Source organism: Lampris incognitus, chromosome 8 (assembly GCF_029633865.1).
Source record: "Lampris incognitus isolate fLamInc1 chromosome 8, fLamInc1.hap2, whole genome shotgun sequence".
NCBI classification, from domain to species: Eukaryota; Metazoa; Chordata; class Actinopteri; order Lampriformes; family Lampridae; genus Lampris; species Lampris incognitus.
The window spans coordinates 23,752,413-23,780,316 of record NC_079218.1 but is presented as its reverse complement, the minus strand read 5'-3'; the positions used below and the strand labels follow the sequence as shown (position 1 = coordinate 23,780,316).

Genomic DNA, 27,904 nt, shown 5'->3' with positions numbered 1-27,904 from the left:
ATAGGGGATTCAGTTGTGTATGGTGCTAATACAGTCTCATCAATTCGTAACTCATAAAACTGATCTGTATCTGTGCCTCTAATTCATAACTCGTAATGCTGAGTGAGATCTGTCTTTTTCCCCTACTCTGCTCCTCACTGGACTTTTACAGTGGGTAACCTTCGTCTCCACTTTCTCACAGCAGTAGACTTTATTTGTTCTCAGCCCTCATCAACTCATGGAGAATATTAGATAGTGCTATGCAGTGCCATTGGGGCGTGTATGGGGTTCTGTGATGCACCATTATGAACACATGATGAATGTTGTGAATTCATGACACTTTAAATTCAACTTACACTTGAACATGGAACACATTTTTTATTGTTAATTATCATTTATATTAGTGCACAGCTAGGCCTGCAACTAACGATTATTTTGGTAGTCGACTAATCTGTCGATTATTTTTTCGATTAGTCGACTAATCTAACGATTATTTCTTTCACACCCTCCATCTCTGCTTCCTGAGGGCGCGGATCCTCTTCCGGGCTCCAGTGCATGTTTTACCTCACATGCTTAAGTCTGCACACCTGTGAATGTCGCCCTGTGTCTCTGTCTTAACATAACACGATCCCATAGCGAATTAAAATAATGCATAACACGATCCCATAGCGAATTAAAATAATGACTCATGAAACATTTGAATTTGGAACTTGTTTTGGAGCTACTTGTTTAATCAAATGCATCATCAATCATAATGAAAACTAAATAAATACATTAAATAATACAAATGAAAGTCAATGCATTATCAATCATAATAAAAACAAAGTAAATAAATTAAACAATGCAAATTAAAGTGCAAGTCAAAACGTAAAGATAATGTGCAAATAATGTTTTAAAAGTAACTCAAAATAGCAGCCTCTGCCCCAGCACCGCGGTTCTGATGGGGCTGTTAACCTGGTCCAGGAGGGGGACGTGGATCCACTCACTAGGCTCCACCATCTCCAACAGGAGGGGAGGATGAGTCAGATCAGACAGACTTGTAGGTCTTTTGTTTGCTGTGTGTGAGTGAGAGGAGCTGTGTGTGTGTATATGTGTGTCTTACTCTGATCTCATGCAGTTCATAAATGCTTTAAATTGCAGTGCAGGAACGTGAGCATGTCGACGTGCTCTGGAGTGAGGCTGGCTCTCTTCTTTGAGGCGATGTTCCCAGCTGCTGAGAAGAGACACTCAGAGGGAGTAGAAGTAGCTGGAATACACAAAAACGATTTGGCTTGTGATGCAAGGGTTGGATACTTTGCCTCATTCAATTTCCACCAAGACAGGGGACTTTCTGTCTTTGAGAGGGGCTGCTCTCCGAAGTACATCAGCACTTCATTACTGATCGCTTGGTTGCGTGCATCCTGTTCATCATTGGTCTCACTGCCACTGTCTGTTGAGTCACATCCAAGCAGTGAATCGAGAGCTGAAACAGACCTATTTGGAGTTCCCTCAGCTGAGTCTGTGGCATCCTTGTCAGCTGATGCTGCTGTGGCTTCTTCATTCCCACTGGTGTGCTGGTTATTCACAGTACTCCCATCCTTGGACTGTAGGGCCAGAGCTTGTACTTTATTCTGAACAGTAAACCTCTCCTCTGGTGTCAGGAATTTCAGTTTTCGAAATCGTGGGTCTAGTGCAGCTGCAATGATCTGTTTGCTTGGGTCATCATCTGTGATGGTGACCTCTCTTGACCAGCGTGCAGTGGTCTCCTCTGAAGCAGCCGCCTGGAAGGCCTGCACAGGAGCTGTATTATAGGCAGTGTGGGTGGACTTCAAAAGCCCTCTGACTAGTGGAGGCAGGGCGGAGACTGTCACATAGCTTTCACCACTCAAGTAGACAGTGGCACATTCAAAGGCCTGGAGAGCTTTGGCCAGTTCATCTAGCAGGGTCCACTGATCAGCTTTGAGGTCTAGGTATTGTTTCCCTCTCTGTGTTACTGCCGGGTCAGACAGAGTCGCAGTCAGTGGCCATCTCTGTTCCAGCATGCGAGTCACCATATAATAGGTGCTGTTCCACCTGGTAGAGACATCTTGGACAAGTTTGTGTTCCGGGGTCCCCATCTGTTTCTGCTTTGTCTTAAGCTTGCTTGAAGCCAGTTCGCTCCTTTTAAAGTGCTCGACGAGACACCTCGCTGCTCCCAGTGCTTTACTGATCTGAGGGTGTTTCAGTGCACGATTGATCACCAACTGTAAAGTGTGGCCTGCACAGCGGATAGACACCCACCCATGTTTTTCCTGCAAGATGTTTGCAGCCAGTACGACATTGGAGCCATTGTCATGAACAACTGCCACAATCTTGCTTGGAGGGATCTCAAACCTTTCCACAGCCTGCTCAATCCATGCAGCAATGTTGGGTCCAGTGTGCCGTTCTTCGAGTGGCATGGTTGTAAGGCAGAAGCTAGTGAGCTCCCAGTCATCACTTATAAAGTGACAGGTGATGCCAAGATATGCCTCTGTCGCGACACTGGTCCAGACATCAGTTGTCAGGGCAATCTTGTTCTTGGTTGCTTTAAGAGCATCTTTAACCTTACCAAAAGTAGCTTCATACTTTCCCTCCATAAGCTTAGTAAAATGAGTTCTGGAAGGTAAGGTGTAACCTGGATGGAATGTGGTGACCATCTGCTTAAATCCCCCATCTTCAACCATGGATATTGGTCTCATGTCATTGACGAGCATGTTGAGGATGCTCTCTGTTAAGACTCCAGCCATTTGAGGGGTGCATGAGCCTCTCTTCAGGATGAACTCATCCACACGCCTTTGCTTAGTACTAAAATAGAAAGAGAACAAAACAGAAAGCTGTATTAATTATCATCACAAGTTGTAGGCTATGGTATCAGTTTATCTTAGTGTACTGCCTAATACCAATTAAACCATTTAAATGAATAAATATCTTACAACTGAATTATTGATATGCTCCAACCCAGTCTAACTAGCTAACGCTACGACAAGCTATAGCTGATTAGAGCGCACTGTGAAAGCTAGTTGACTGTCTAGGCTACAGACAGCTCACGTTAGCACCGTGTCGTGTTTTTCTAGACTGCAGATTGACTAGCTAAGTAAGATAGCTAGCTAATGTTAGATGGTGCTAACGTTCCCCGTCTCTGCAGTCTTGCCTGCGCTTTAGCCCAAAAAGTTCAATTTTTTTCAACTGAAAAAAAAGAAACCTAGAGCTCATAGCGTAAGTTACTGCAGAGTCAGTGAATGTTAGAACCCGTTAACATTTAGCTAACGTTAGCAATCTTAACTTAGCTAGTTAATACTCCAGTCTGCAAAAACACGACACTCGGTGATAAATGACGGAGCTAAACAACTCTAAGCTGTAGTGTGCTATGCTGCAAGCTTGGTGCTGTTTAGCTAATGTTACATACAGCTCGTTGGTGGATACGCAGAATCCACATAACTGAAATAGCGTTCGCTTAGCAAGCATCACCCTTGAGACGTTCTGTTTTCCAACATGTAACTTAAGCTAACGTAAACATTACGATACTGTGGCTAACTAGCTAAACTTACCCATGATCCGAAGTAGCAATCATCGTGGCTCCAGGGTGCTTGTGTTTCAAATGCTCGTGCATCGCCGTAGTGCTGCTGTGGAATGCCAATTCGGCTTTGCATATTCTGCATTTAACTGACTTCTTTGGCTTGTCATCTGTGAAATACTCCCAGACTTTTGATAGTCTCGGTCTCGCTGGTTTTTGCTCTTCATTAGCCTCATTCGCTCTCCTTTCCGCCATCGTTCGTACGCTTTCTTCTTCTCTTCGTCGTTCATGCAAAATGCAGTTATATCAGACGATGGAAGCGATACTGCCCCCAGCACTTCCTATAGGGCATTGCAGTTACAAATGAACATTTGTGCGGTTTTGAGTTAACGTTACTGGCTCTGATTGTTTTTATACGACGCGTCGAAGCTAAAATTCTGCGTCGACGAGTTTTTATGATCGACGTCGTCGATTATGTCGACTAATCGTTGCAGCCCCACAAATTATTGCCTTCTAAGCGGATATCTAATGGCCTTGATGGTAGATTCTCTCCTGTAGTTAACAGGAGAGAATGTGTTCAGAGTGAAAAAGATGCTATTAAACAATAGTATTTGAATAAAGATATATGTCCTTAGTGTTGATTCTACATTAATTCCGTGATTTTACAATTAAATATTGTTTATTACAAGCTTCAGTCTTAATCACACAAATTGTGTAATTAAATCAATCAACAGCCCTTATATTTGAAAAAAATATATATAGATGTAGGAAAAAATTTTAATACATAGCAGAACAAGCTTGTTTCATGCGTCACGCACTCATCAGCTGCCAATGTGGTTAAATGTATACTTAGCACAAAAAGTGAGGAAATTTTTGTTTGGTAGATTATTTCTTTGTTGTAACAATGCTTCTTGGCAAAAAATCTTATACCGTTGGAAAGCCTGTTTATTTCACTTTTAAATGGTGCCAGATTTGTAAGGAACATGCATTTGTGGGATGAGCAGCAGAGCTGAGTATGTGGGTTGCACCCATGAAAAATTTGCCAAATCTTCTCTGCCAATGCCAAACAGCTTATTTTGCTGTTGCTATTGACTCTTGTTTTGAGCTTCTGGTACCCCAGGTGCTGACAATCAGGTGCCTGATATAAGATGTATTGCCAAGACGTGTTGTTGCAACAAAAAATCATGTACCAAACACAAATTTCCTTACTTGTTTGTGCTAAGATTATATATATATATATGCACACACACACACTACATATACAAAAGTATTGGGACACCTGGCCATTACACCTACAGGAGCTTTTATGACATCCCATTCTAAATTCATAGGCATTAATCTGGAATTGGTCCCCCCCTTTGCAGCTATAACAGCTTCCACTCTTCTGGGAAGGCTTTCCACAAGATTTTGGAGTGTGTCTGTGGGAATTTTTGCCCATTCATCCAGAAGAGCATTTGTGAGGTCAGGCACGGATGTCGGACAAGAAGACCTGGCTCACAGTCTCCATTCTAGTTCATCCCAAAGGTATACAAAGGGGTTGAGGTCAGGGCTCTGTGCAGGCCAGTCAAGTTCTTCCCCACCAAACTCACCCAACCATGTCTTAATGGACCTTGCTTTGTACGTTGGGGCAGTTGTGCTGGAACAGAAAAGGGCCTTCCCCAAACTGTTCCCACAAAGTTGGAAGTGTAGAATTATCCAAAATGTCTTGGTATGCTGAAGCATTAAGATTTCCCTTCACTGGAACTAAGGGGCCTAGCCCAGCCTGTGAAAAACAACCCCATACCATTATCCCTCCTCCACCAAACTTTACAGTTGGCACATTGCAGTCAGGCAGGTAACGTTTTCCTGGCATCCGCCAAACCCAGACTCATCCATCAGACTGCCAGACAGAGAAGTGTGATTCGTCACTCCAAAGAACACATTTCCACTGCTCCAGAGTCCAGTGGCAGCGTGCTTTACACCACTCCATCCAACGCTTGGCATTGTGCTTGGTGATATAAGGCTTGCATGCAGCTGCTCAGCCATGGAAACCCATTCCATGAAGCTCCCGGTGCAAAGTTTTTGTGCTGATGTTAATGCCAGAGGAAGTTTGGAACTCTGCAGTTATTGAGTCAACAGAGTGTTGGCGACTTTTACGCACTATGCGCCTCAGCACTCGTTGACCCCGCTGTGTGACTTTACGTGGTCTGCCACTTCGTGGCTGAGTTGCTGTTGTTCCTAAACACTTCCACTTTTCAATAATACCAATTAAATTGACCATGGAATATATAGCAGGGAAGAAATTTCATGAACTGACTTATTGCAAAGGTGGCATCCTATGACAGTACCATGCTTGAATTCACTGAGCTTTTCAGAATGACCCATTTTTTCACAAATGTTTGTAAATGCAGACTGCATGGCTAGCTGCTTGATTTTATACACCTGTGGCAATGGGTCTGGAATGAAACACCTGAATTCAATGATTAAGAGGTGTGTCCCAATACTTTAGTCCATATAGTATATATATACAGTGCTGCTTGAAAGTTTGTGAACCCTCCAGACATGGTCAGTGTTTTTGTAAAAAACATTAAGATAAGCTTATTACACATACATCCAAATCCCAATTTGTAAAGCACACCTTCCAAATAATGGACACACACACAAAAAAGATATATTTTCATTATTTAATTCAACAAAGGTGGTTTATTTCACAAAAACTGAAAATTTAACATGTGCAAAAGTATGTGAACCCTTGTATTAGTAGCTTGTGGCTCCTCCTTTTGCAGCCATTACTTCAACCAAACGTCTTCTGTAACCACTAACCAGTCTCTCACATCTGCTTATGGGGATTTTTGCCCACTCCTCCTTGCAGAACTCCGCCAGTTGAGAGAGGTTGGAGGGACATCTGGTATGTGCCAACTTCTTCAGGTCTCGCCACAACATTTCAATTGGATTAAGGTCCAGACTTTGACTGGGCCAATCCAGAGTACGAATCCTCTTTCTCTGAAGCCATTCCTTTGTAGTTTTACTGGAATGCTTTGGGTAATTGTCTTGTTGCATAATCCATTTTTGTCCCAGCGTCAACTCCCTGACTGATGGCAAGAGATTCTGGTCAAGAATTTGTTGATATGCCGGAGAATTCATGGTTCCTTGGATAATATGGAGTTGTCCAGGTCCAGAAGCAGAAAAGCAGCCCCAGACCTTCACATTTCCACCACCATGCTTCACTGTTGGGAGGAGGTTCTTTTCTTCATATGCAGTGTTGGCTTTTCTCCAAACATGTTGGTTTTGATTGTGACCAAATAATTCTATTTTGGACTCGTCTGTTCAGAGAATGGACTTCCAGAAGGTCTCTGGTTTGTCCAAGTGCTCCCTGGCAAAGTTGAAATGGGCAGCTTTGTTCTTTTTTGAGAGCAGAGGCTTCCTTCTAGCAACCCTCCCATGAATGTCATGGCTATTCAATTTTCGTCTGATTGTAGACGCATGCACATTTGTCCCAGATGCTATCAGAGAGGTCTGCAACTCTCTAGAGGTGATGTGTGGGTTGGCCTTTACCTGATTTATTATTTTTCTGGTGCTTCTGGGTGATAGTTTTGATGGGCGTCCACTTCTAGGCAGAGTTGCTGTCATGTTGAAGGCCCTCCATTTGTAAATTATATGTCTTACAGTGGATGGATGGAGCTGGAATCTTTTGGAGATGGTCTTATATTCCTCCCCAGACTGTTGGGCTGTCACTACCCTCTTCTTCATGTCCTCGGATATCTCCTTTGCTCTCGGCATTGTTGATTTGTATGGGACCACAGTGGTTTGGTTGATTTCCTCTCTCTTTTAATTCGTGCAGGCCAAACCCTTTCCCAAGGATGTCTCATTTCATTGGTCTGCTTAAATGATTAATTAAGCACCCAAATGTGTTTCACCTAAGTCTGTTACCTGCTTGACTGAACCAATGCAGCTGGGGGTTCACTTACTTTTGCACATACACTAATTCCATGTTTCATGTAGTTTTTGGGCTACTTAAACAAGGCCACTAAACAAGTACATGAAATTGATAAACATATATCTGACATTTCATACATAAAAACTGGTGATGATAGAATAAGAAAATCATGGTAAAACAACAGAAACACCTAAACTGCTCAAGGGTTCACATACTTTCAAGCAGCACTGTATATACATATAGAGAGAGAGAGAGAGAGAGAGAGAGAGAGAGAGAGAGAGAGAGAGAGAGAGAGAGAGAGAGAGAGAGAGAGAGAGAGAGAGAGAGAGAGAGAGAGAGAGAGAGAGAGAGAGAGAGAGAGAGAGAGAGAGAGAGAGAGAGAGAGAGGAGAGAGAGAGGAGAGAGAGAGAGAGAGAGAGAGAGAGAGAAGAGAGAGAGAGAGAGAGAGAGAGGAGAGAGAGAGAGAGAGAGATGAGAGAGAGAGAGAGAGAGAGAGAGAGAGAGAGAGAAGAGAATGCTGCTCAACCCTTTCACATGGAATGTGGTTTGTTGTGTTATTGTAATCTTATGTATCTTATTGGATGGACAGCATTTATTGTGTTCAAAGTTACTGACAATGACCTGGGTACCACAAACTTTCAAAGTCCATCCTGGAGCAGACACTGCTGATATTCAAAGAGAGAAAACTAATTTTAAAAAAAAGTTGGGGGGGGGTGTCATACCCATTTTAGTTACAGTTTATTGATGGTGCTTGCTTCCAACATGAGCAAAACTGAACAACTGTTGTCCACTGGGCATATACATAACATGTCTAAAGGTCAAATGAAGCCCTATTCCTGTATATTGTAACATGAGGGAGGGCTCATATTACTCTGTGCTGTTCCAAGTTGCATATAGTGCAATGGCATATAAATAGTCTACTGCTGACTGACTTAAATAGTAGTACTTCAATTTACTTCAATAGAATAAAGCTCAATTTTCTGCATTTACACTCTACATAGAAAAGACCTTATATTCTTAAAGTTTCTTTAACCTCACTGGCACACTCATAGATTCAACTTTCATAACGTTTTATAAATTTCTTAACGTTTTTACACGAGTGACCCACATTGTCAAACTCCTTGTATGTCTGAACTTACCTCTCTAATAAAAACAGATTTTAATTTTTATTCTAATTCCTATGGAAATACTTCATAGAAATGTGAGCATTGGATTATATGTTTTCACTGTATAAGAAAACATGGTCATTTAAATGTTATACATGACACATTTGTTTTCATATTGTCTCTGCACATTACATGACTAATTGCTTGCAGGTACTGTATTACATAGGCTTTAGTTTCCTCCCTGTAGTTAGATTTATTTTACAATATCCCCTTAAAAAGATTCACGCTTGAAAACATTATATAATCTCGAAAAAAATACTTTGAGAACTGTTCCATCGTAACTTTTTTTTTTTTGGGTTGCCAGATCGGCACCATTGTATCCAACACCCCCCACCTCGAGTTCCTAAATCTCAGTATGAATCCTCTGAGTGGAGTGGGACTGGAGCCCAGCTTGGCCCAGGTCTTCTCCAGAGTCCGACGACTGGTCCTTATCAACACACAAGTCACCTGGGACAATGTGCACACACTCACACAAAACACCCCAGAGAAGAAATCCTCCACAAAAAGCAAATCATATTCCTATGTTCCAACTGTTGATCCTATTCTCATCCACGTTCATATCAATTTGTACTGTTTACCTGACCTCGCTGTCTGACTGTGTTGCGGCCCCTTACAGGCTGGAGAACTCTTCTTGTGTCTGAACAATTACAACACTGTTCTAGAGTCCCAAGCACCTTGTCCATCGTTACGCCGGCTCCAGATTACAGACAACCAGCTGCAGGAGTGGGCAGAGGTCAGGAAGTTTGGATCCATGTACCCATGTCTGGACACACTGGTGTTGGCCAACAACAACTTGAACTCTGTGGAGGACACTCAGGCTACATTACAGTACCTCTTCCCAAACTTGCGCAGCATCAACCTCAACAACTCAGGTGTGACGCCGCTAATGACTTGTGAAATAGAGAAATTTGAATTGTGATACTGATTCTAGAAAAGCAGAAACTACAGCCCATAGAATACTTTTATTTGGGGATCTCCAAATCAGGTGATTCTTCCTTGATTTTGGGTTTTGTCAAGTAATTTAGGAGTCCAGCTAAGATTCTTCAGTCATGAATTTACATCTGTTGTTCAGGACTTTGCAAGTGGGAGGATATCGAAAGGCTGAATTTTTTCCCCAAACTGGAGGAAGTCAAAGCAATGGGAATTCCCTTACTTCAGCCCTACACACACCAGGAGAGACGTAGCCTCATTGTGGCACAGTGAGTCAATATACATACATACAGCTCTGTCCACAGAAATTAATTAAATACACGTGATGAATGGCCGAATAATAAGCAGTAGTATAATCCCACATTTGCTGTCTCATATGTGCATTTATTCATGACCTTCCCACAAACAAAGTGACATACAAAATATTTGGCTATGCAGGCTGCCATCTGTGTCGGTTCTGAATGGGAGTGCGATAGCAGATGGGGAGAGAGAGGATGCTGAGAGGTTCTTTATCAGACACTACCAGAACTGTCCAGCGGAGGAGATTCCTCAGAGGTATACATATTTCAGGCAACTTAATTGTATGCTATTTATCAAGAAGTCTGGTGGTGAAGAAGGTGGCTGGTGTGACAGAGGACGGGAAGAGATGGAAATGGTTGTAGCAACTCCTAACGGGAGCAGCCGAAATTAGTATAGTAGTATCAAGAAGTCTATGTTTTCACCAGATGTGAGTTTGTCAGTTCTTATATATCAGCAAGTCAAACACTGGAGGGGAACATACTGTAAATTGTAAACATTGCATATTTGAAAAATACTATATTGTCAAAAAATGAAACATGAACCACAGCCTTATAATCAGGAATAAATATCAATTTGTCAATGTACACACTTGTGGTAAGGATCTATCATGACAACCTAAGTGAGGAGAGCAAGTACCAAATAAGGAGTTTAGATAGGCCAGTGGGCCAAGTCATAGAGTGTTAGCTACTGAAAAACGTAAATAACAATGACTGTGTAATAATGCTTGATTGATAAATTAACCCACTACAGACTGAGCAAGATTCAAGTGAATTTATCGAGAATACCAATTATCATTATCATTATCAATTATTCTTATCATAGAGTTTAAAGGAGCATTAGGCAGCCACCGATTTTTGGCAAAATTTTAAATTTCTTATTATATCTCGACAGTTATCAATAGTACTCAAAAAATTAAGACGTTTGTCACCAAAATGAAAAAAAATCCATCGTTCCTGTAAGGGGCAGGAGCTAAAACAACAACATCCAATCAAACGAACGACCAAGTCAAATTATTAGGACAAGCGAGCTGTCTATCAAACCCTCAGTGACACGCGCATTTTTTATGCGCATAACAGTTGCACGTACACAAAGGCCGGTTGCTAACACATAACACACCTTTTTCTCTTACGTGTGTGACATCCATTCGGTACAGCTAATTCGGCTCTGCACAGAATGATGCTTGTCTCAGGTGAAATGCTTTCGTTTCAATCAGCTTGTGTGTCCGGCATGTGCATGTGTTTTCGGGTCGTGGCTTTGGAGGCATCCTGATGCTTTCTGATTGGGAAGGGCAGTGTTGAATTCAGTTTGAAAATATTTCTAAGTTCTGCCCAAAATCAACGGCTGCCTATTGCTCCTTTAATATGAGTCAGTAATTACCAAAAAATTACATAGCCAACTTCACATACTTAAAGAATTCAAGATGGCGCTGTGGACGGTAGCCTCGATTCAGCGCTCTCTTGTACTTTCTCTGTTTTTGTTTATTTTAGATTCCAATGTCCAGTCACTGATCACATACAGCAGGGAAAACTTTTAAGCTTCCAACTATCCACTGGACAAACTGAACAGATTTTTTTTACTGACTTTGACTGAATGTTTTAACGACAGTCTTGCCAAGGTATAGATTAGTACGGCCCTGTGTGCACTATGATGAAGACGCCGAAGGGGTAAGCGAGCGGGGGCGCTCATTAAACTGTGACAGCGGGGATTTAGAACCATGCTCCTGTCAATTGGGTGAATGTCCGCTCTCTGGCCAACAAGATGGATGAACTGCTACTCCTAAATGGAAAAAACTCGGACTTTTCCAGATCTGCCGCCCTGTGTTTCACTGGAACCTGGCTTAGTGAGCATATAACAGACAATACACTTCATCTGCAGCAGTCTCAACTCCTCAGAGCAGACCGCAAAATAGAGCTATCAGTGAAAAAAATGGGGTGGCGGCATATGCTTCTACATAAACAAAGGTTGGTGTATGGATGTCACAGTGTTGAAGAAATCATGCAGTCCTCACTTAGAGACTTTTTTCAATGACTGTAAACCATTCTATTCACCGCAGAAATTTTCGTAATTTATTCTGGTTGGTGTCTATATCCCCAGGCCTGTGTTAAAGAGACGTTAAAACACCTGGCTGATCAAATTACAAACATGGAGTGCAAATATCCAGACTCCCTACACATTATCCTTGGGGATTTTAACAGCATAAACATCACTCACGAACTGCTGAAATACAGCATGTGAAATGTCCCACCAGGGACAAAAACACTCTGGATCATTGCTACACAATATTAATGGATGTCTATCACTCTGTCCGTGCAGCCTTTGTACTCTAATCACTGTCTGATTCATCTTATCCTAACCTACAGGCAGAAACTAAAATCTGCAAAGACTTTAGTCAAAACTGTGAGGAAATTGACCAATGAGTCAAAACTGGAGCTCCAGGCCTGCCTCGACTGCACTGACAGGAGTGTTTTTGAGGCTGTATCTACAGACCTGGACGAACTTAATGACACTGCAACATCTTACATCAGCTTTTGTGAGGACATGTATGTGTCCACAAAAACTTTCTGTACCTTCAACAATAGTAAGCCCAGGTTCACATACTCAGGCTGCTTTGTCAGGCCAAAGAAGAAGCCTACAGCTGTGGAGATAGGATCCGGTACAACAAAGCCAGAAATACACTCGCAAAGGCGATCAGAGTGGCAAAAAGGTACTCTGAAAAGTTGAAAAACAGGTTTTCTGTCAATGACCCAGCATCAGTCTGGAGAGGTTTGAAAGACATTACCAACTACAGGAGACCATCCCCCCACACTTCAAGGAACCATCAACTGGTTGACGATCTAAATGGGTTTTACTATAGGTTTGAAAAGCAAACTTTCACACCCCTCACCCTCTCCAGCCACGACATACAACCAACGGCACTCCCTGCCAGCCACTCTCCCCTCCAGCTCTTCCAGAGACAGAAGACCAGGAAGGCACTGGGCCTGGATGGTGTGTCACCCTTCTGTCTGAAAGTCTGTGCTGACCAGCTGGCCCCCATTTTCACATTGATCTTCAACAGATCACCGGAGCTGTGTGAAGTTCCCTCCTGCTTCAAGAGCTCCACTATCATCCCCGTCCCCAAGAAATCCTGTATCACAGGATTAAATGACTATAGGCCAATTACCCTAACGTCTGTGGTCATGACATCCTTCGAGGGACTCATGTTGGCCCACCTGAAGGAAATCCCATGCCCCCTGCTCGACCCCCTGCAGATTGCCTACCGAGCAAACAGGTCAGTGGAGGATGCCGTCAACACGGGATTTCACTACATCTTTCAACACCTCAGGTCCTGTTTGTGGACTTCAGCTCAACGTTCAACACCATTGTCCTAGATATCCTCCACTCCAAACTCATCCAGCTCACTGTACCAGCCCCCAACTTCCTGACAGACAGGAGGCAGCTGGTGAGGCTGGGGAAAATCCCAATCAGCACTGGTGCCCCCCAGGGATGTATGCTTTCCCCTCTACTCTTCTCCCTCTACATAAATGACTGCACCTCAGGTGACCCGTCTGTTAAACTCCTGAAGTTTGCAGATGACACAACCATCACTGGCCTTATCCAGGTTGGTGACAAGTCTGCATATAGACGGGAGGTTGATCAGTTGGCCATTTGGTATGGCCATAACAACCTGGAGCTGAACACACTCAAAACAGTGGAGATGACAGTGGACTTCAGGAGGAGTCCCCCAACACTGCCTCCCCACACCATGCTCAACAGCACTGTGTCTGTGGTGAAAACCTACAGATTTCTGGGTTCCACAATCTCACGGGACCTAAGGTGGGCATCTAACATAGACACAATCATCAAAAAAGCCCAGCAGAAGATGTACTTTCTCCACCAGCTCAAGAATTTCAACCTGTCTCAGGAACTGCTGATTCAGTTCTACACTGCAATAATCCAGCCTGTCCTCCGCACCCCCAACACTGTCTGGTTTGGTTCGACCACCAAACACGACAGGGACAGGCTACAATGGACAGTTAGGTCTGCAGAGAAAATCATTGATGCCAACCTGCCCTCTATTCAGGACTTGTATACCTACAGAGTCAGGAAACGGGCAGGCATCACTGCAGACCCATCACACCCTGGGGGGATCTCAAGGCATTCCCAGGCCAGATTGGACATGTAGTCCCTCCAGCGAGTTCTGGGTCTACCCCGGGTTCTCCTCCCAGTTGGCCGTGCCCGGAAAACCTCCAAAGGAAGGCACCCAGGAGGCATCCTAATCAGATGCCGGAACCACCTCAACTGGCTCCTTTTGACGCGAAGGAGCAGCAACTGTACCCCGAGCTCCCTCCGAATGTCTGAGCTCCTCACCCTATCTCTAAGGCTGAGCCCAGACACCCTATGGAGGAAACTCATTTCCGCCACTTGTATCTCACCCTTTCAGTTGCGATCTCACCCTTTCGATCACTATCCAAAGCTCATGACCATAGGTGAGGGTTGTAACGAAGAGCTTTGCCTTCCGGCTCAGCTCCCTCTTCACCACAATGGTCTGGTGCAATGTCCGCATTACTGCTGATGCTGTACCAATCCGCCTGTCAATCTCCCGCTCCATCCTACCCTCACTCGTGAACAAGACCCTGAGATACTTGAACTCCTTCACTTGAGGCAACAACTCATCCCCAACCTGGAGGGAGCAATCCACCATTTTCTGGTGGAGAACCATGGCCTCAGATTTGGAGTTGCTGACTCTCATCCCAGCCATTTCACACTCAGCTGCAAACTGCCCCAGTGCGCACTGGAGGTCGCGTTTTGATGAAGCCAACAAAACCACATCATCTGCGAAGAGCAGAGATGCAATTCTGAGGTTCCCAAACCACCCAGACAAACCTGGAAAATTGTGTTTTTTATTGGAAAGGGCATTAAAAGGTTCTGATTGTGGTATCTCTGTGACCGATGGATTGCTTCTCAGATGATGTAGATAGATCCAACCAGGTCACCGGCAATAAATATTCTGCCAGAGATATGGAAGTTAAAAAAAAACTTACAAAGAATTGAGGTATTTCAGCTATAAGTGGATTTATTAGTAGAGAGTAAAATTACCTAGATATACATTTAGCCACCTATTCCCATGGTGAAGAAATCTAAGCTATGTGAATACCTACAAAGCCATGCTTTCACAATGACTTTTCCTTTTGTGTCTTCGATATATTTTTTGTGATATAATTTTTGGGAAGAACTGCCAGGACCTGACATCAGTAAAAACATTTGCCCACGCTTTGCACCAGCAGCATTCCACTTAACCTCACAGAATGTGGGGAGGGATTTGTGAAGGAAGGTGCGGTCCCTGACTGGGGGAAACTAACCTTTGGGAGACAATGCCACCAGTCTCTCCCCACTCAATGACTCCTTTGTGCCTGGAATTCTCTGATTAGAAAAGTGATACACGAAGTAGCAGGTTGATTTTTTTTTCATGTATACACCTCCTGTGTCAACCTCAAACATTAAATTGAGAGATTAATTTGTTTCTGGATGTCAGTAGAGTTAAAAAAAACTGTGGATGAATGACCGATCTTATTGTGACACAGGCAAAGTGCCATTTTTCAATGGGAAGCGCTCTATAGAGTGAGTTTTCCCATCCAAAAGCCAGCGTATGTTGTCCTTTTTCCCCCCAATTCCATTTAGCTTTCTGTGCGCCTTATTTTTTGTTTCACTACTTCCTGCCTGTAAATGGGATATTCGTGGTCTTGGTTCTGAACCCATTTCTCAGTGTTGACTCTGCATTAGGGACCCTGCGTTACTGCAAAGCGAGCAGAGGGGGGTTGAGGGGGTGTCATGAAGCTGTTGTTGGACGCAGTTAGTGAGCAGTGGATAGACTGCTATCCTCTTTCCATGTGGATGGGGCAGTGCCCCGATTGCCCTCAAAGATCAGAGCCAGTGGGGCGGGTTGCAGCCTCTCAGGTGAACACACAGTCCCCGATGAACCCATCTTTGAGTAACCATAAACTCTAAATTAAACCAACTTGCCAACTACCCAAAAAAAACATGTTGAAACTTATTTTCTGATAGAGATGATACAGATGGTAAGAAAGAGAGAGGTAGGCAATGGAGGGGGGGGGGCTTGCCACTATTACGATAAGGAGACACCAAAAAAAAAAGTAAAAAATGAATTTACTGGACAGGAGGGAATAGCAACAAATAAAGGGTGAAAGAGAAGAAGACCAAATTGGAACAGAAATTTGAGAATCGAAGTTGTCTTGGAATAAGTAGAGAAAGAGGAGTGGGAAGGAAGAGGAGGGGAAAGAAATATGCATTTCAGCTTTTTAGTCGGTTGTCTCTCAGCCAGCGGATTCAAGAATGGTGAGTGAGAGAATTAGCTAGTATCAAACACAAGAGGAGAAGTCAGTAAAGATCTAGGCTAGATAGTGTCAGTATAAGCCCCAGTCCCTTGAGCGGTGCAAAGCACACAGCTCTTAGTGCGCCTACGTTTTGACTCCATTACCAAAAACAGTTGAAAATTAGATTTGGGATTCCTGCTTGTTATCACTTCCTTTATTATTTATCTCATTATACCATGCTTACCACATTAAATGAGGCCTTTTAGCTCAGTGGCTTCTCATAGAATGGCACTTTGTGCACTGTGGACTTAGAGGAGAATTCCCATGGTGCACTAGAAGTTTTGGCCTGAAACCACCAGTCAAGGGATTTGCATTGTGGCAGAGTTTTTTTGGGGGGAGTGAAGGGAAATTGCTTTGATTGGCCCAGCTGTTACAGTAGCTTTGAAAGCGCGGGTCTTTTCTCCTGGATTTTATTTAATCGTTCCTGGGCCCTTATCTCAAGCCCATATTCCCCTGAGGTGGCTGAGAGCTTTCTCACGGCAAGCAAGAGGCAGAGAACTCAGTGTTTCTCTGCCTTTCAAACACACACGTGCGCAGGTGCACGTGTGCGTGCACACACACACACACACACACACACACACACACACACACACACACACACACACAAAGTCACATTCACTCCTCTGTACTCAAACAATCATAAATAGTCCTCTCTATTGTAATTATGTCTTTATACTATTGTCCCTCCCTTTTCACTTATTATTCAGTAATCTGGAGCAAACTGGATTTGAACTGACACTAACCTTGATCCCTTCTTTCAGGTACCACATCCTTGTATCCAAGTATGGTTACCTAGCACCTTTAGCAGAGGTGGACCTGAGTCCCCGCAGTGCCTTGGTGGATGTGCGCTGGGGTGAGAGGGTGGAGACAGTTAGCCTGCGGCTGGAGCATACTGTGGGGGATCTGAAAAAACAACTTAAAGCACTGGTACAACTCCCCGCTAACGGCATGAGGCTCTTCTACATTGCAAGAGATCTGGGTTCCATCGTGGGGCCAGAGGAGTTGAAGTCCGGGTGCCGGGCCCTCCATTCTTATAGCATTCGGGACGGTGATGAGATTCTAGTGGTGCCCAGAGACAGAAGGCGCTGCATTTCCCTGGACTCTTGAGCAGCAGTCTCATTAGAATAATGAGATTAATCTGCCTCAGGAAGTCCACAGAATGAACACCTACTGGATGCCACAAGCTTCTGTGTTGAGTTTGTTATTTTCATTCAAAATAATTTCGTCTTTCAACATCAAATGTAAAGATGTTTGACATAAACCTCAATCATGCTGTACAAATTTGCAACAAATATGCACATAGACTTCAAAGAGACTCATAGTCTCTATATTATGAATATGATTGTTTTTAAAGCCGCATAAAGGGATCTCCGCCCAGTGGTGGAAGGTGAAGTGGCATGCCATTTTAGTCGACCGCGATTCCAAAAAACTTTCACGTCGCTTGAATGACACAAGAAAACAATTGTAGATCATGGCTTCTAACTCTGACTTTTTATATTTTTTTATTTGTGTATAATCAACAAAATTAGAGTAATCCATTTCAATTTAAGTCGCGTGAATATAACATGCACATTAGATAAATGCTAGTCTATAAATACATAAAATGCATCACTTCCTGTGCGCCAGTTGCGATTTCACAGAAAAGCACAGGACGTGCTCAGCAATCGGCAAATCTTTTTTTGTTTTTTGGATTTTACCCCCTTTTTTCCCAATTGTACTTGGCCAATTACCCCACTCTTACGAGCCATCCCGGTTGCTGCTCCGCCCCCTCTGCCGATCTGGAGAGGACTGCAGACTACCACATGTCTCCTCCAATACATGTGGAGTCACCAGCCGCTTCTTTTCACCTGACAGTGAGGACTTTTCGCCAGGGGGACGTGGCGCATGGGAGGATCACGCTATTCCCCCCAGTTCCCCCTCCCCCCTGAACAGGCACCCTGACTGACCAGAGCAGGCGCTAGTGCAGTGACCAGGACACATATCCACATCCAGCTTCTCACCCGCAGACACGGCCAATTGTTTCTGTGGAGACGCCCAACCAAGCCGGAGGTAACACGGGGATTTGGACTGGCGATCCGCGTGTTGGTAGGCAACGGAATAGACTGCTATGCTACCCAGACACCCCTTCATATTAAAAAGTTGTTTTTTTTTTTTTTTTTAATTTTCATTGGGGCTTGGGGGGGTATTTTCAACACTAATAGCAATTAAAAGGTAATATTTTACCATAAAATAATTCCCTTATGCAGCTTTAGTTTCGTGATTGTTAGATAGCAGTCCTGTTGAACTTTGTATTGGTATGATACCAAATGGCATGTCCTGGGATAACCCTAAAACAGAAATGAGGAGTGCGGCGTGTTGAGGATAATAGTACTTGTGTACATACATCATGCGGATAATGTTCACCTCAACTCAGTCAGGATGCCTGCAGAAAGATGAGATGGGAGGAAAAAATAGGGGGTGTTGGATGCTCAAGTTACTGCAGTTTTTCTTGCTGTCCAAGCTGTGAATGGAACAGCTCTCTCTTTTACCATGAAGGGGGTTAAGAAAAGATGGTAAGGCCCAGTCTGTATGGTAATCACACACCAGCCGCTGTGTCATGGCCACTTCCCCTGCTTTTAGGCTACAATGGGTTCACCCACCAGGTTGTTGCTCCTCACCCATTCACCTCAGTTTCTCCCTTACAGCCGTCTCACTTCCCCAGCGCCTCCAACACTTACACTGTCACAGGACCTGCGATAACTATCTTTTTTTCTTTTCTTGTTTTTTTGTTTTGTTTCCAAAATCCAAAATTTGCTTCAACTCATGGAGAGATGTGAAGCTGGACAAATACAAATGTCGGGTTTTCAGTTTGAATCTTGAGTACCCCTGCTTTTGCGGCTAGCTTTTCCCAGTAGAGAACATTTATTTGCAATATTTGCAATACATTTCATTCCTCCTCAGTAAATGAGATGTATTGAATAAAAATTAGGGTGGTATTTTGCTTTCAGAGGACTCACTGCAATGTATGAATGTTTATTGTAATTTTAATGTGATTGTTTCTTTTGGTGACCATGTTTAACATGGATATGCAGATTTAAAAATTCTTATCTATTAAAATTCTACCAAAGTTGTCTGAATAAACAGTTGTGGACATGGAAAAGAGTCCATGTATGTAGCTGTGTATATTTTTGTGAAGTCAATGCATCAGAGTTTGTCTAACACAATTTGCTGTGTAGTTCGAGTGGTCCACATTGCTGAAATAGATCCATATTTGAGGCTAATGGAGTCAAGTCTCGGGCGCCACTGTGTGTGTGTTAGCGCAGTCGCCTCACAGCAAGAAGGTCCTGGGTTCGAGCCCCAGGGTAGTCTAACCTTGGTGGGTCATCTTGGGTCGTCCTCTGTGTGGAGTTTGCATGTTCTCCCCATGTCTGCATGGGTTTTCTCCGGGGGCTCTGGTTTCCCCCCACAGTCCAAAGACATGTAGGTCAGGTGAATTGGCCATACTAAATTGTCCCTAGGTGTGAGTGTGTGTGTGGGTGTGTGGGTGTGTGTGGGCCCTGTGATAGCCTGGCAGCCTATCCAGGGTGTCTCCCTGCCTGCTGCCGAATGACTGCTGGAAATAGGCTCCAGCCTCCCTGCAATCCTGAGAGCAGGATAAGCAGTTCAGATAATGGATGGATGGATGGAGTCAAGTCTAATTGAAATGTTTCAAGGGGGTTGTTTGTTCTGGATAACTGGCCAGTCTGTGAACATTTTCATTGTCTCACTAGACCTCTCTTTAAAATAGTCTCAAGTATAGTGTTGCTTAAAAGTGTACTTAAGTGTGTTTTCGTGAGATAGGTTTCTGCCACCATTATAGCGCTGTCTAAATGACTCCTCTTGGACAAAGGACACACACAGGCTTTCTTTTTGCATTTAGCCGGATATCTGTGTGGGTTTGTTTTTGGTTAACTAATATGACGTACTCCAGACTTAATTACGGTGCATGCATGAAAGATAATGCGATTATAGTAATGCATTTTGGTTGATCGGAGGCTGGTCATATTGCATTTTGTGGGTTAGCATGTGGTGTTTTGGGTGCTGACAGTTCTGAACTGATGTCTTGAACTTTAACCATCTAGTCTTTGATCTACAATTTGGGGTAATTACATAATCTTTATAACAAACATTATTGTTGGGAATGTCACAAATGAAGCCTTTGGAATTCTGACAAAATATTAAGAATATGTTGGTTGTTCCAATCTTTTCTTTGTCACCCCTGCTGTTGTCATCTGGAGTTGTGAGTATGGCACGTGAACAAAGATTTGTATATATATGTGCGTGTGTGTATATATATATAAATATATATACATACATATATAATCCAGTGAGTCAAGTAAATTCTTAATGAGACAGTACAAGCCTGTTTCATGCCATCAGTAATCATCTCATAAAAGTATGGGCTTTTTAAGTTTACAGACACTTTCTATATACTGATGATGGTATGCCTGTAAACCACAGCTGGTGTTCAGTTAACATCACCTGTCTATCTGTAAATAACTGTACTACGATTTCTCCTGTTGAAATTTGATATTTGAGCTTTCTTGAAATCGACGGGATTGGTACAGTACGTCTTGTACAAATACATCATTTTGCTTTCACTTTCACTTCTTCATACGGTAATTAAATGTGAAATGATAATGGTGAGCCCTGTGATGGCCTGGCGGCCTGTCCAGGGTGTCTCCCCGCCTGCCGCCCAATGACTGCTGAGATAGGCTACAGCATCCCCGCGACCCTGACAGCAGGATAAGTGGTTTGGATAATGGATGGATGGATGATAATGGTCAAAATTTAATTTTCAATATTTTTACATTTTTAATTGAAGTAAAATGAAAAATGTAGCAGCTTCGAGCTACTGGTATTACTAAACAATATCTACATATCTCCTGTTTCATGGACTTCCTATTTTCATTGCATACAGTTCTGTAAAGTGAACCACCACATTACTTGTCCAAAATATAATGTATGAAATGAAATGTCATCCAACAGAGATAAAGCTTTTTGGGGGGGGGGGGGGGCTTTTTTCATCCCAATTGTACCCGGCCAATTACCCCACCATTCTGAGCCGCCCGGTCGCTGCTCCACCGCCTCTGCAGATCCAGGGAGGGCTGCAGACTACCACATGCCTCCTCTGTTACAAGCGGAGTTGCCAGCTGCTTCTTTTCACCTGACAGTGAAGAGTTTCGCCAGGGGGATGTAGCATGTCGGAGGATCACACTATTCCCAGTTCCGCCTCCCCCCTGAACAGGCACTGTGACCGACCAGAGGAGGCAGGGATTCAAACCGGTGATCCTCGTGTTGGTAGGCAACGGAATAGACTGCTACAACACCCGGACGCCTCCAGAGATAAAGCTAAAATTGATTGTAACATTGCAAAAACTTGGCTAAGGTCATCTACTCTGTATTTACAAAAGCCACAAGTTACAAAAGCATATCATATACCATATGCATTGTGTAAATTAATCTTGGTAAAATCAGATAATTACACCAAATATATTTCAAAATAACAGTTGCTCCACAAGGACAAAGTATCAAGGACAGACTTGGCAATGAAGGTACTTCAAGTTGCCGGCAGTCTATGCGTGGTGAGTCGTCCAAGCTCTTTTTCATTGGCTGACTGCTTTGCTGTAGTTGGAGATGTGCAGACCGGTTCTCTCTCTGGCATGCATGTTTCAGCCAAGCTGTAAAGACTCAATTTCATACGTGTCAGGTAGTGTTGTGTTTCTGGGGCATTCCCTTGGTTTCCCTTCTTCCTCCTCCCAGCAGTGTGGCTCTAATCCTGATACTTACTACACACCCACCTCCATCCAAATATTCACCACCACCTACAGCTGACCCCTTCTGAGTGTTAAATGGACTGCATTTATATAGTGCTGTTCTAGTCTACCAACCACTCAAAGTGTTTACAGTGTATGCCTCACATTCACCCATTCATACATACATTCATACACTGATGGCGGAGGCTGCCATGCAAGGTGCCAACCTGCTCATCAGGAGCAGTTCGGGGTTTAGTGTCTTGCTCAAGAACACTTTGACATGCTCTCTGGAGAGCGAACCAGCGACCTTCCGATTACAAGGCTCTACCTCCTGAGCCATGTCGCGCCCCCCCCCCCCCCAAGACATTATAAGAAGTTGAAGACCTGTTAGGAAGGCCACAGAGGAACTCTCTGGTTTCTACACCATACCCAAACACTGTTAGGGATTATACAATGGTGGGACTTGACCAAAACAGGGGAGCTGGACATGTCAAGAGGGGATAAAAAAATGTGTACAAAAATGCCCCACAGAACCACAAGCAAATACGGTTCTTAGTAAGGTCAGCCTCAGATGGAATTGAGCTACTAATGTTCGTAGTGTTGTACTCAACCTGCCGAGTTACAGGACAGGAAAACACAAAAGTTGTGAGATGATTCGATTTCTTGACCCTTGGAGCATAGAAATTACTCATTCCCTTCTTCCATGTGGACATAGCCTTGCTTCACAAACATCATTGCAATGATCTTGCTGTAGATAATGGGTATCACTGAACTTGGAGATGTTTACTCATGAAACATCAGAATGAAGATGGGAGATGGATGAGAGTTCTCTCCACTGCTCCTGACACCTTGTTATCATACACAAGACCGAGTGGGTTGATATCTTTATTTGCCCCATTGCATTATGAAGTGGGACCAAGAACAGGGAAGACTGAACAAGGCTTATTGTGAGCGTAGGCGAAGGAGTAGTTTGGTTGGTGGTTAGGGTTACTAGAGGGAGATTTGTCATTGTGCCTGGAAAAGGAGGAGAGGGGGGTGGGTTAAGGCCAAATGCTGGGCATAGAGGGGAAGTTTGGTAGGTGGAATTAGGGTGGTCTACCCTGGGGATTATGTGACTGTCGAACTGAGCTCAGGTGGAATCAAGTCCAGGGTTTTCTTTGTGAAGGTCAGGCCTGATGGATTCACCAGAACTTGTGATGCTGGATAGTCTGACCCTGTTCCCACACACTGCCCTCCTGTTCCTCTGAATGTAATGTAATGCTGTTCTCCAGTAAAGTGTAACTGCACCAATTTGTGTCAAGTCACGTTTATTTTTTTTCCCCCTAACTAACAGTTACAGTCTCAGAGGGCTTTCCATTCACACGGTAAGAAACCGGTAGATACAGTAAAAGACAATGGGTGGCAAAAATACAGAAAAAGCAGGAATGCTGTATAGCCTCTGGTATCCAATAACTGGGTGCTGGTTGGATAAAGAAGGACTCTTTATAGCATGCTTTACATGTAAAAAAAACAAAAACAAAAAGAAAATTACTTCAGATCAACCTGTTAAAAAGCTTTTATTCTAATTGGCTTGCGATAACTCAAACCTTTAAAAATCCCAAACATATTTCGGCACCATGGCCTTCATCGGTGGAGTAAAAGTACTCCTTGCTGTTGAAATAAGAAAGATCCTACTGCTTTTCTACCCAAATGGACAGGGAATCCATGGAAGCAATGATGGCATCATGCCTCCAGGCCCTGTCTCCCCCATGCCGTGTGCCATTCAGTCTCTGCAAAGGTTAATAAGCCTTTTTTTCCCACCAGATCCCACAGATCTTTGCTGGTGTGCTCCTCTCTTTCCTTCTTACTTTGTTGAATTTCCACTGTAAGGATCTTAGTTTCTGCTGTTGCCAACTGATCCTGGCCACTCTGCACTTCATCACATTGGAAATTCTGGTCACTCACATCCGCCCTGTACTAAGTATCTCCAGCATTATCACAGACAGTGATTTTTTTTGGTCATGATCTACACTCTTCTGTCTAGTTCACCCCACCCATGTCCTGAACCCGAGCTACTTACTCCTTGCCAGCTTATATGCCACCTGACTCTGGGTGGTTCCTGTGTACGGTACCATCTCTTCACTAATCACACATTTCAACCTACCTTGGTGGATCTGTGAACTGTTTTTTTTTTTTAAGACCTTGCCTCTTGCCAAGCATCTACCAAGAGGTGTGGGTTCCTCATGTCAGAGAACACAGCAGAGGTTGCTTATTATTAACCAATCTACTTGCTGGCTTTCTGAACTGTCAAGTGTCTTTTAATCTGTCACCACTCAATTTATAATAGTCATCCAGCCTAAAGTTGATGGTCTAAACCAGGTTAGAATGACTTATACACATGAAGCACATCAGCACACTGTCATGGGTCAGACTGGACTTGAGTTGATTCATGTCATTTTAGTCTTTCCTGTCTGTACAACCTCGACATTTTCCAAAACACCTACCACAATGTATTAGGATCCAAAGGTGAGGAGGTCCCCTATCACTATTTTTCTGTCCCTTTTTCACGTTCCACTCTCTTTCACAAGCTGGTTACAAGTATGTGCGCATTTACACAACAAGACATGGGCGGTATAAAGGAGCCCTCCACAGAGAGGCTCACCACTGGTTAATGGGAACCAGGGGCCTGCCCTCAGTCCTGCAGCCTTTCACACGTCTTGCTCCCCACCTCTCCAGTTACTTCCACTGTCCCTTCGTAACAAAGACCCAACTGACTGCCCTCTCCTTCCCAGATCCTATCAGTGTGGATCCACCTGAGATTTCTCCTCATAATATCTCTCCGGGATCTATGGAAATGAAGCGTCTTGTGTATCGTTACAAATGAGGCTTTTCCTAATTAAAAAAAAGTACAGTGTGTCCTATGTGGCTGATGTTAATTATGTAACTCTACCTACCTCAAGGCTTGAAAAGCAGGGATTTCAGTCTGTGTGTGTTTGTCTTCTTCTTCTTTTTCTTTTTTTTTTTGTCCATAAATACCCCAGAGTGAGACCGAACTACTTTGGTTTGGCACTTGGAGCGCTTTAGGTGTACCTAGTGAACTTTGTCTACAGTAGACTTGAGGTCTGATCAACAGGGTTGAAAATTATATCAGGGATACATTTTTAATTCCAATGGTTTAAAAAAATATGTCTGGGTTCAGCATTACACTTTGATTTTTTTAAAATCTTACCTTTCATCGTTTTCAGGATCTGTCATTTGCACTATCTACTTCTGATGTGCTCTACAGTTTCCACTCCCTCCACCTCACACACTTTGCCCCACTCCTCCCCTTACCTCCCATCCCCTCTTCTCACCCCACCTACCCTTTCCTGAAACACTGATCTCAGATTAAGTTGAACACTACCCCTGCTGAATTTTGCACCTGCTTCCTCGGGCAAGTTCCCTCTCCCTCGAGCTTCAGCGGGCCTTTTTCTTTTTTTTCTCACCCTCTCCACTTTTCTCAACTCGTGGATCTCTGCCCCATTATAATTAAGTGCCCAAATTGCACCACACTCAAGGATTTGGTCGACTTCTGGACTGCAAGTAATTGTTGGTGAACTTGTGGAATGGATGAGTAGTGCGCTTCTATTTGGATATCCAACCTCCACCCCCACCACCTCCTTCTCCTCCCATCAGTTCAGCGACCACAACACCCCCCCCACCCTCCCCCCCTCCCACCACCTCCTCTCGGTGGATGGTTCCCTGCTGGATGGTACACTGCTCTGTGGAGGCAGCCTGGTGAGAGTGGCGAGGTGCTAGATGTCAGTCTCCTGAAGGCAGGTAAGTGTGCCATTTCCTCTTTCTAAACCCCTTTTGTCACAAGCAATTCATCACAACTTCTCATTTTTCAGGTTGTGGCAATGTGGCAGTTAAAATGAACTGCAACTTTCTTAATTAGGTGCATGACTCCTGCACAAAGAGAAGACATGCTTTTATGTAATGTTCATATCCATTAATGTCAGATTTACTATTACAGTGGCAAATATAAATGGAACAGGTTAACCTGCATGGTGTAGGTGTCAGGAAAAAAACTCAGTGGTGATGCCAGTGTGCCTGACTGTACTCTATTAAGCATTGCTGATAGGGGATTTTTCCTGTATTTTCAAGCTCTCGGACGGATTCCACCACTTTTTGTTTTGTAACATGGTGATGGTAATGATAATTCCAATCCATCATAATTTGGCAAACTGCATTTTGGATGTGATTTTTATATATGGTTTAATGTAGGTTATTCTAAGTTGAGTTTGTTTGCAAGTCTTGACCTTGACCTTGCAGAGTAGGAATGATCTTTGACTGAGGATAGTGCCTACTCGAACTGTTAAGAGTTGTATGTCTCCGAGTATGACCCCCCCTCCCGCCCCCCAATTTGGCTTTTAAGCCCTGGGGCTTTATCTTAATTGTCCTACTCATACGATGGTGAACTGTAGAAGTCAAAATAGCAGTTGTGATAATGTCTGCACTTGCTATGTGTGATGACTGAGAGATGACAATGCAACAGTCCTCTATCACCAGGGCCCACTAACCTTGGCACACCTGAGGACAAATCACCATCGCTGTGAATACTAGTCACACATTACAGAGATGACATGGAGATATGAGAGAGAGACAGCCAATTTACCTCACATTCCTCATGTATCAGCAAGACTATACTATAACACATCAAACTGCTGTCTAGTGTCCTCAGCACTGTAAAACTGTTTATATCATCTGCTTTTTAAAGAAAGGGAAGAACATCACATATCAATTTCAAACAATAAAAAAACAGGATTTTTTATGTTATTCCAAATTTTTTAAAATGACATCATTTTAAACATGCAGGTGACTGTAATTCTGAAAATTTTCTGATTGCACAACTAATTTTCTTCAATAATGCTTTTACCATAAAGACAGGTTGGTGATGATAGCATAACAATTTTTTTTTTTTTGGCACACCTGAGTTTTACTTTTATGTAACCGATCCCTTTCAGGAGTAAAGAAACCATTTTTATGTGATTGGTAGAATGTTGAAGAATTGGTAGATTGTAGAAGGAAACTTTGTAATATTGCTTGAGCATTGTATATGGTTTCTCATGCCTGTATTTTGCAACCTTTTTTTAATTTTAAGAGATGTGTTTACCATGATGAAACTGATGCAAATGTATACTAATTGAAACCCATTATTTTGAACACAGTAAATCCACATCTTAGGCTTTACTCTTAAAGGTTTGGTCTGTTAGGTTAAATGGTAAAGTCTTCAATTATGTATGGTGTCTGCTAGACCTGCCAACTTGGCAGCACACTCTGGTTTGGCAATGGGAAGCATGCCAAGCCAGGCACCGAACAGCCCCAAAGGGCCACTGCAAAGACCTTGGCAATTGAAACCTACCCACTTAAAGCCATTAGTGCCCCAGTGTTTACGCTCCTCTTCCTTTAGCTAACAAGGCATGGATGGCTCCCAAACAGAAGTGGTAATGAGGTCCTAAGCAGCTCCCAGCTTCAGACACTGAGACGCTGGACCGGAGAGGGTCAGCTGGGTAGGGTGCAGGGAACTATGGCACTTGGAGGCCCCCACCCCACTGTTGTCAGCTCACATGGGGATCTTAAGGCGAATGTGATCCTGACACATTGTTCTAGCACGCATAATAGAGCCTTTTCACAACTTCCCAGGAGAGACCTGGGAGCCTGATCTTAAAGTAGTTACTTGACATGGGTTTGATGCCTCTGCCTCTCCACTTTTATCTTACTCTCTTATTTAAGAAAAGTTGCCCTATGACTCATTGCTACCGGTGGCTCTAAGCACAATTAATGATGTAAAGACTTGAAATAACATTAGGTCCCACTGATTGATCGCCGTAAGGATCAAGGATGGGAAATGCTTGGCTAATTGTGATATCACTTCCTTAACATCAACAAAATCTCTTGTCTCATTCAACTCCACTCCTTTCTGTTTTACCTCCAGG

The 27,904-nt window shown here is 43.4% G+C and overlaps 1 protein-coding gene across 1 annotated transcript in view; it reads left to right on the top strand.

Moving 5' to 3' along the window:
- Positions 1 to 19,309, top strand: part of LOC130116689 (tubulin-specific chaperone cofactor E-like protein) — a 28,858-nt gene extending 9,549 nt beyond the window's left edge. Inside the window, exons 5-9 of the mRNA XM_056284686.1 lie at positions 8,877 to 9,064; positions 9,194 to 9,444; positions 9,645 to 9,771; positions 9,941 to 10,057; positions 16,935 to 19,309. Coding sequence (XP_056140661.1) covers positions 8,877 to 9,064; positions 9,194 to 9,444; positions 9,645 to 9,771; positions 9,941 to 10,057; positions 16,935 to 17,280 — 1,029 coding nt within the window. The 3' untranslated portion in view covers positions 17,281 to 19,309. The remainder of the gene's footprint in view (positions 1 to 8,876; positions 9,065 to 9,193; positions 9,445 to 9,644; positions 9,772 to 9,940; positions 10,058 to 16,934) is intronic.
- The last annotated feature ends 8,595 nt before the right edge of the window (positions 19,310 to 27,904 follow it).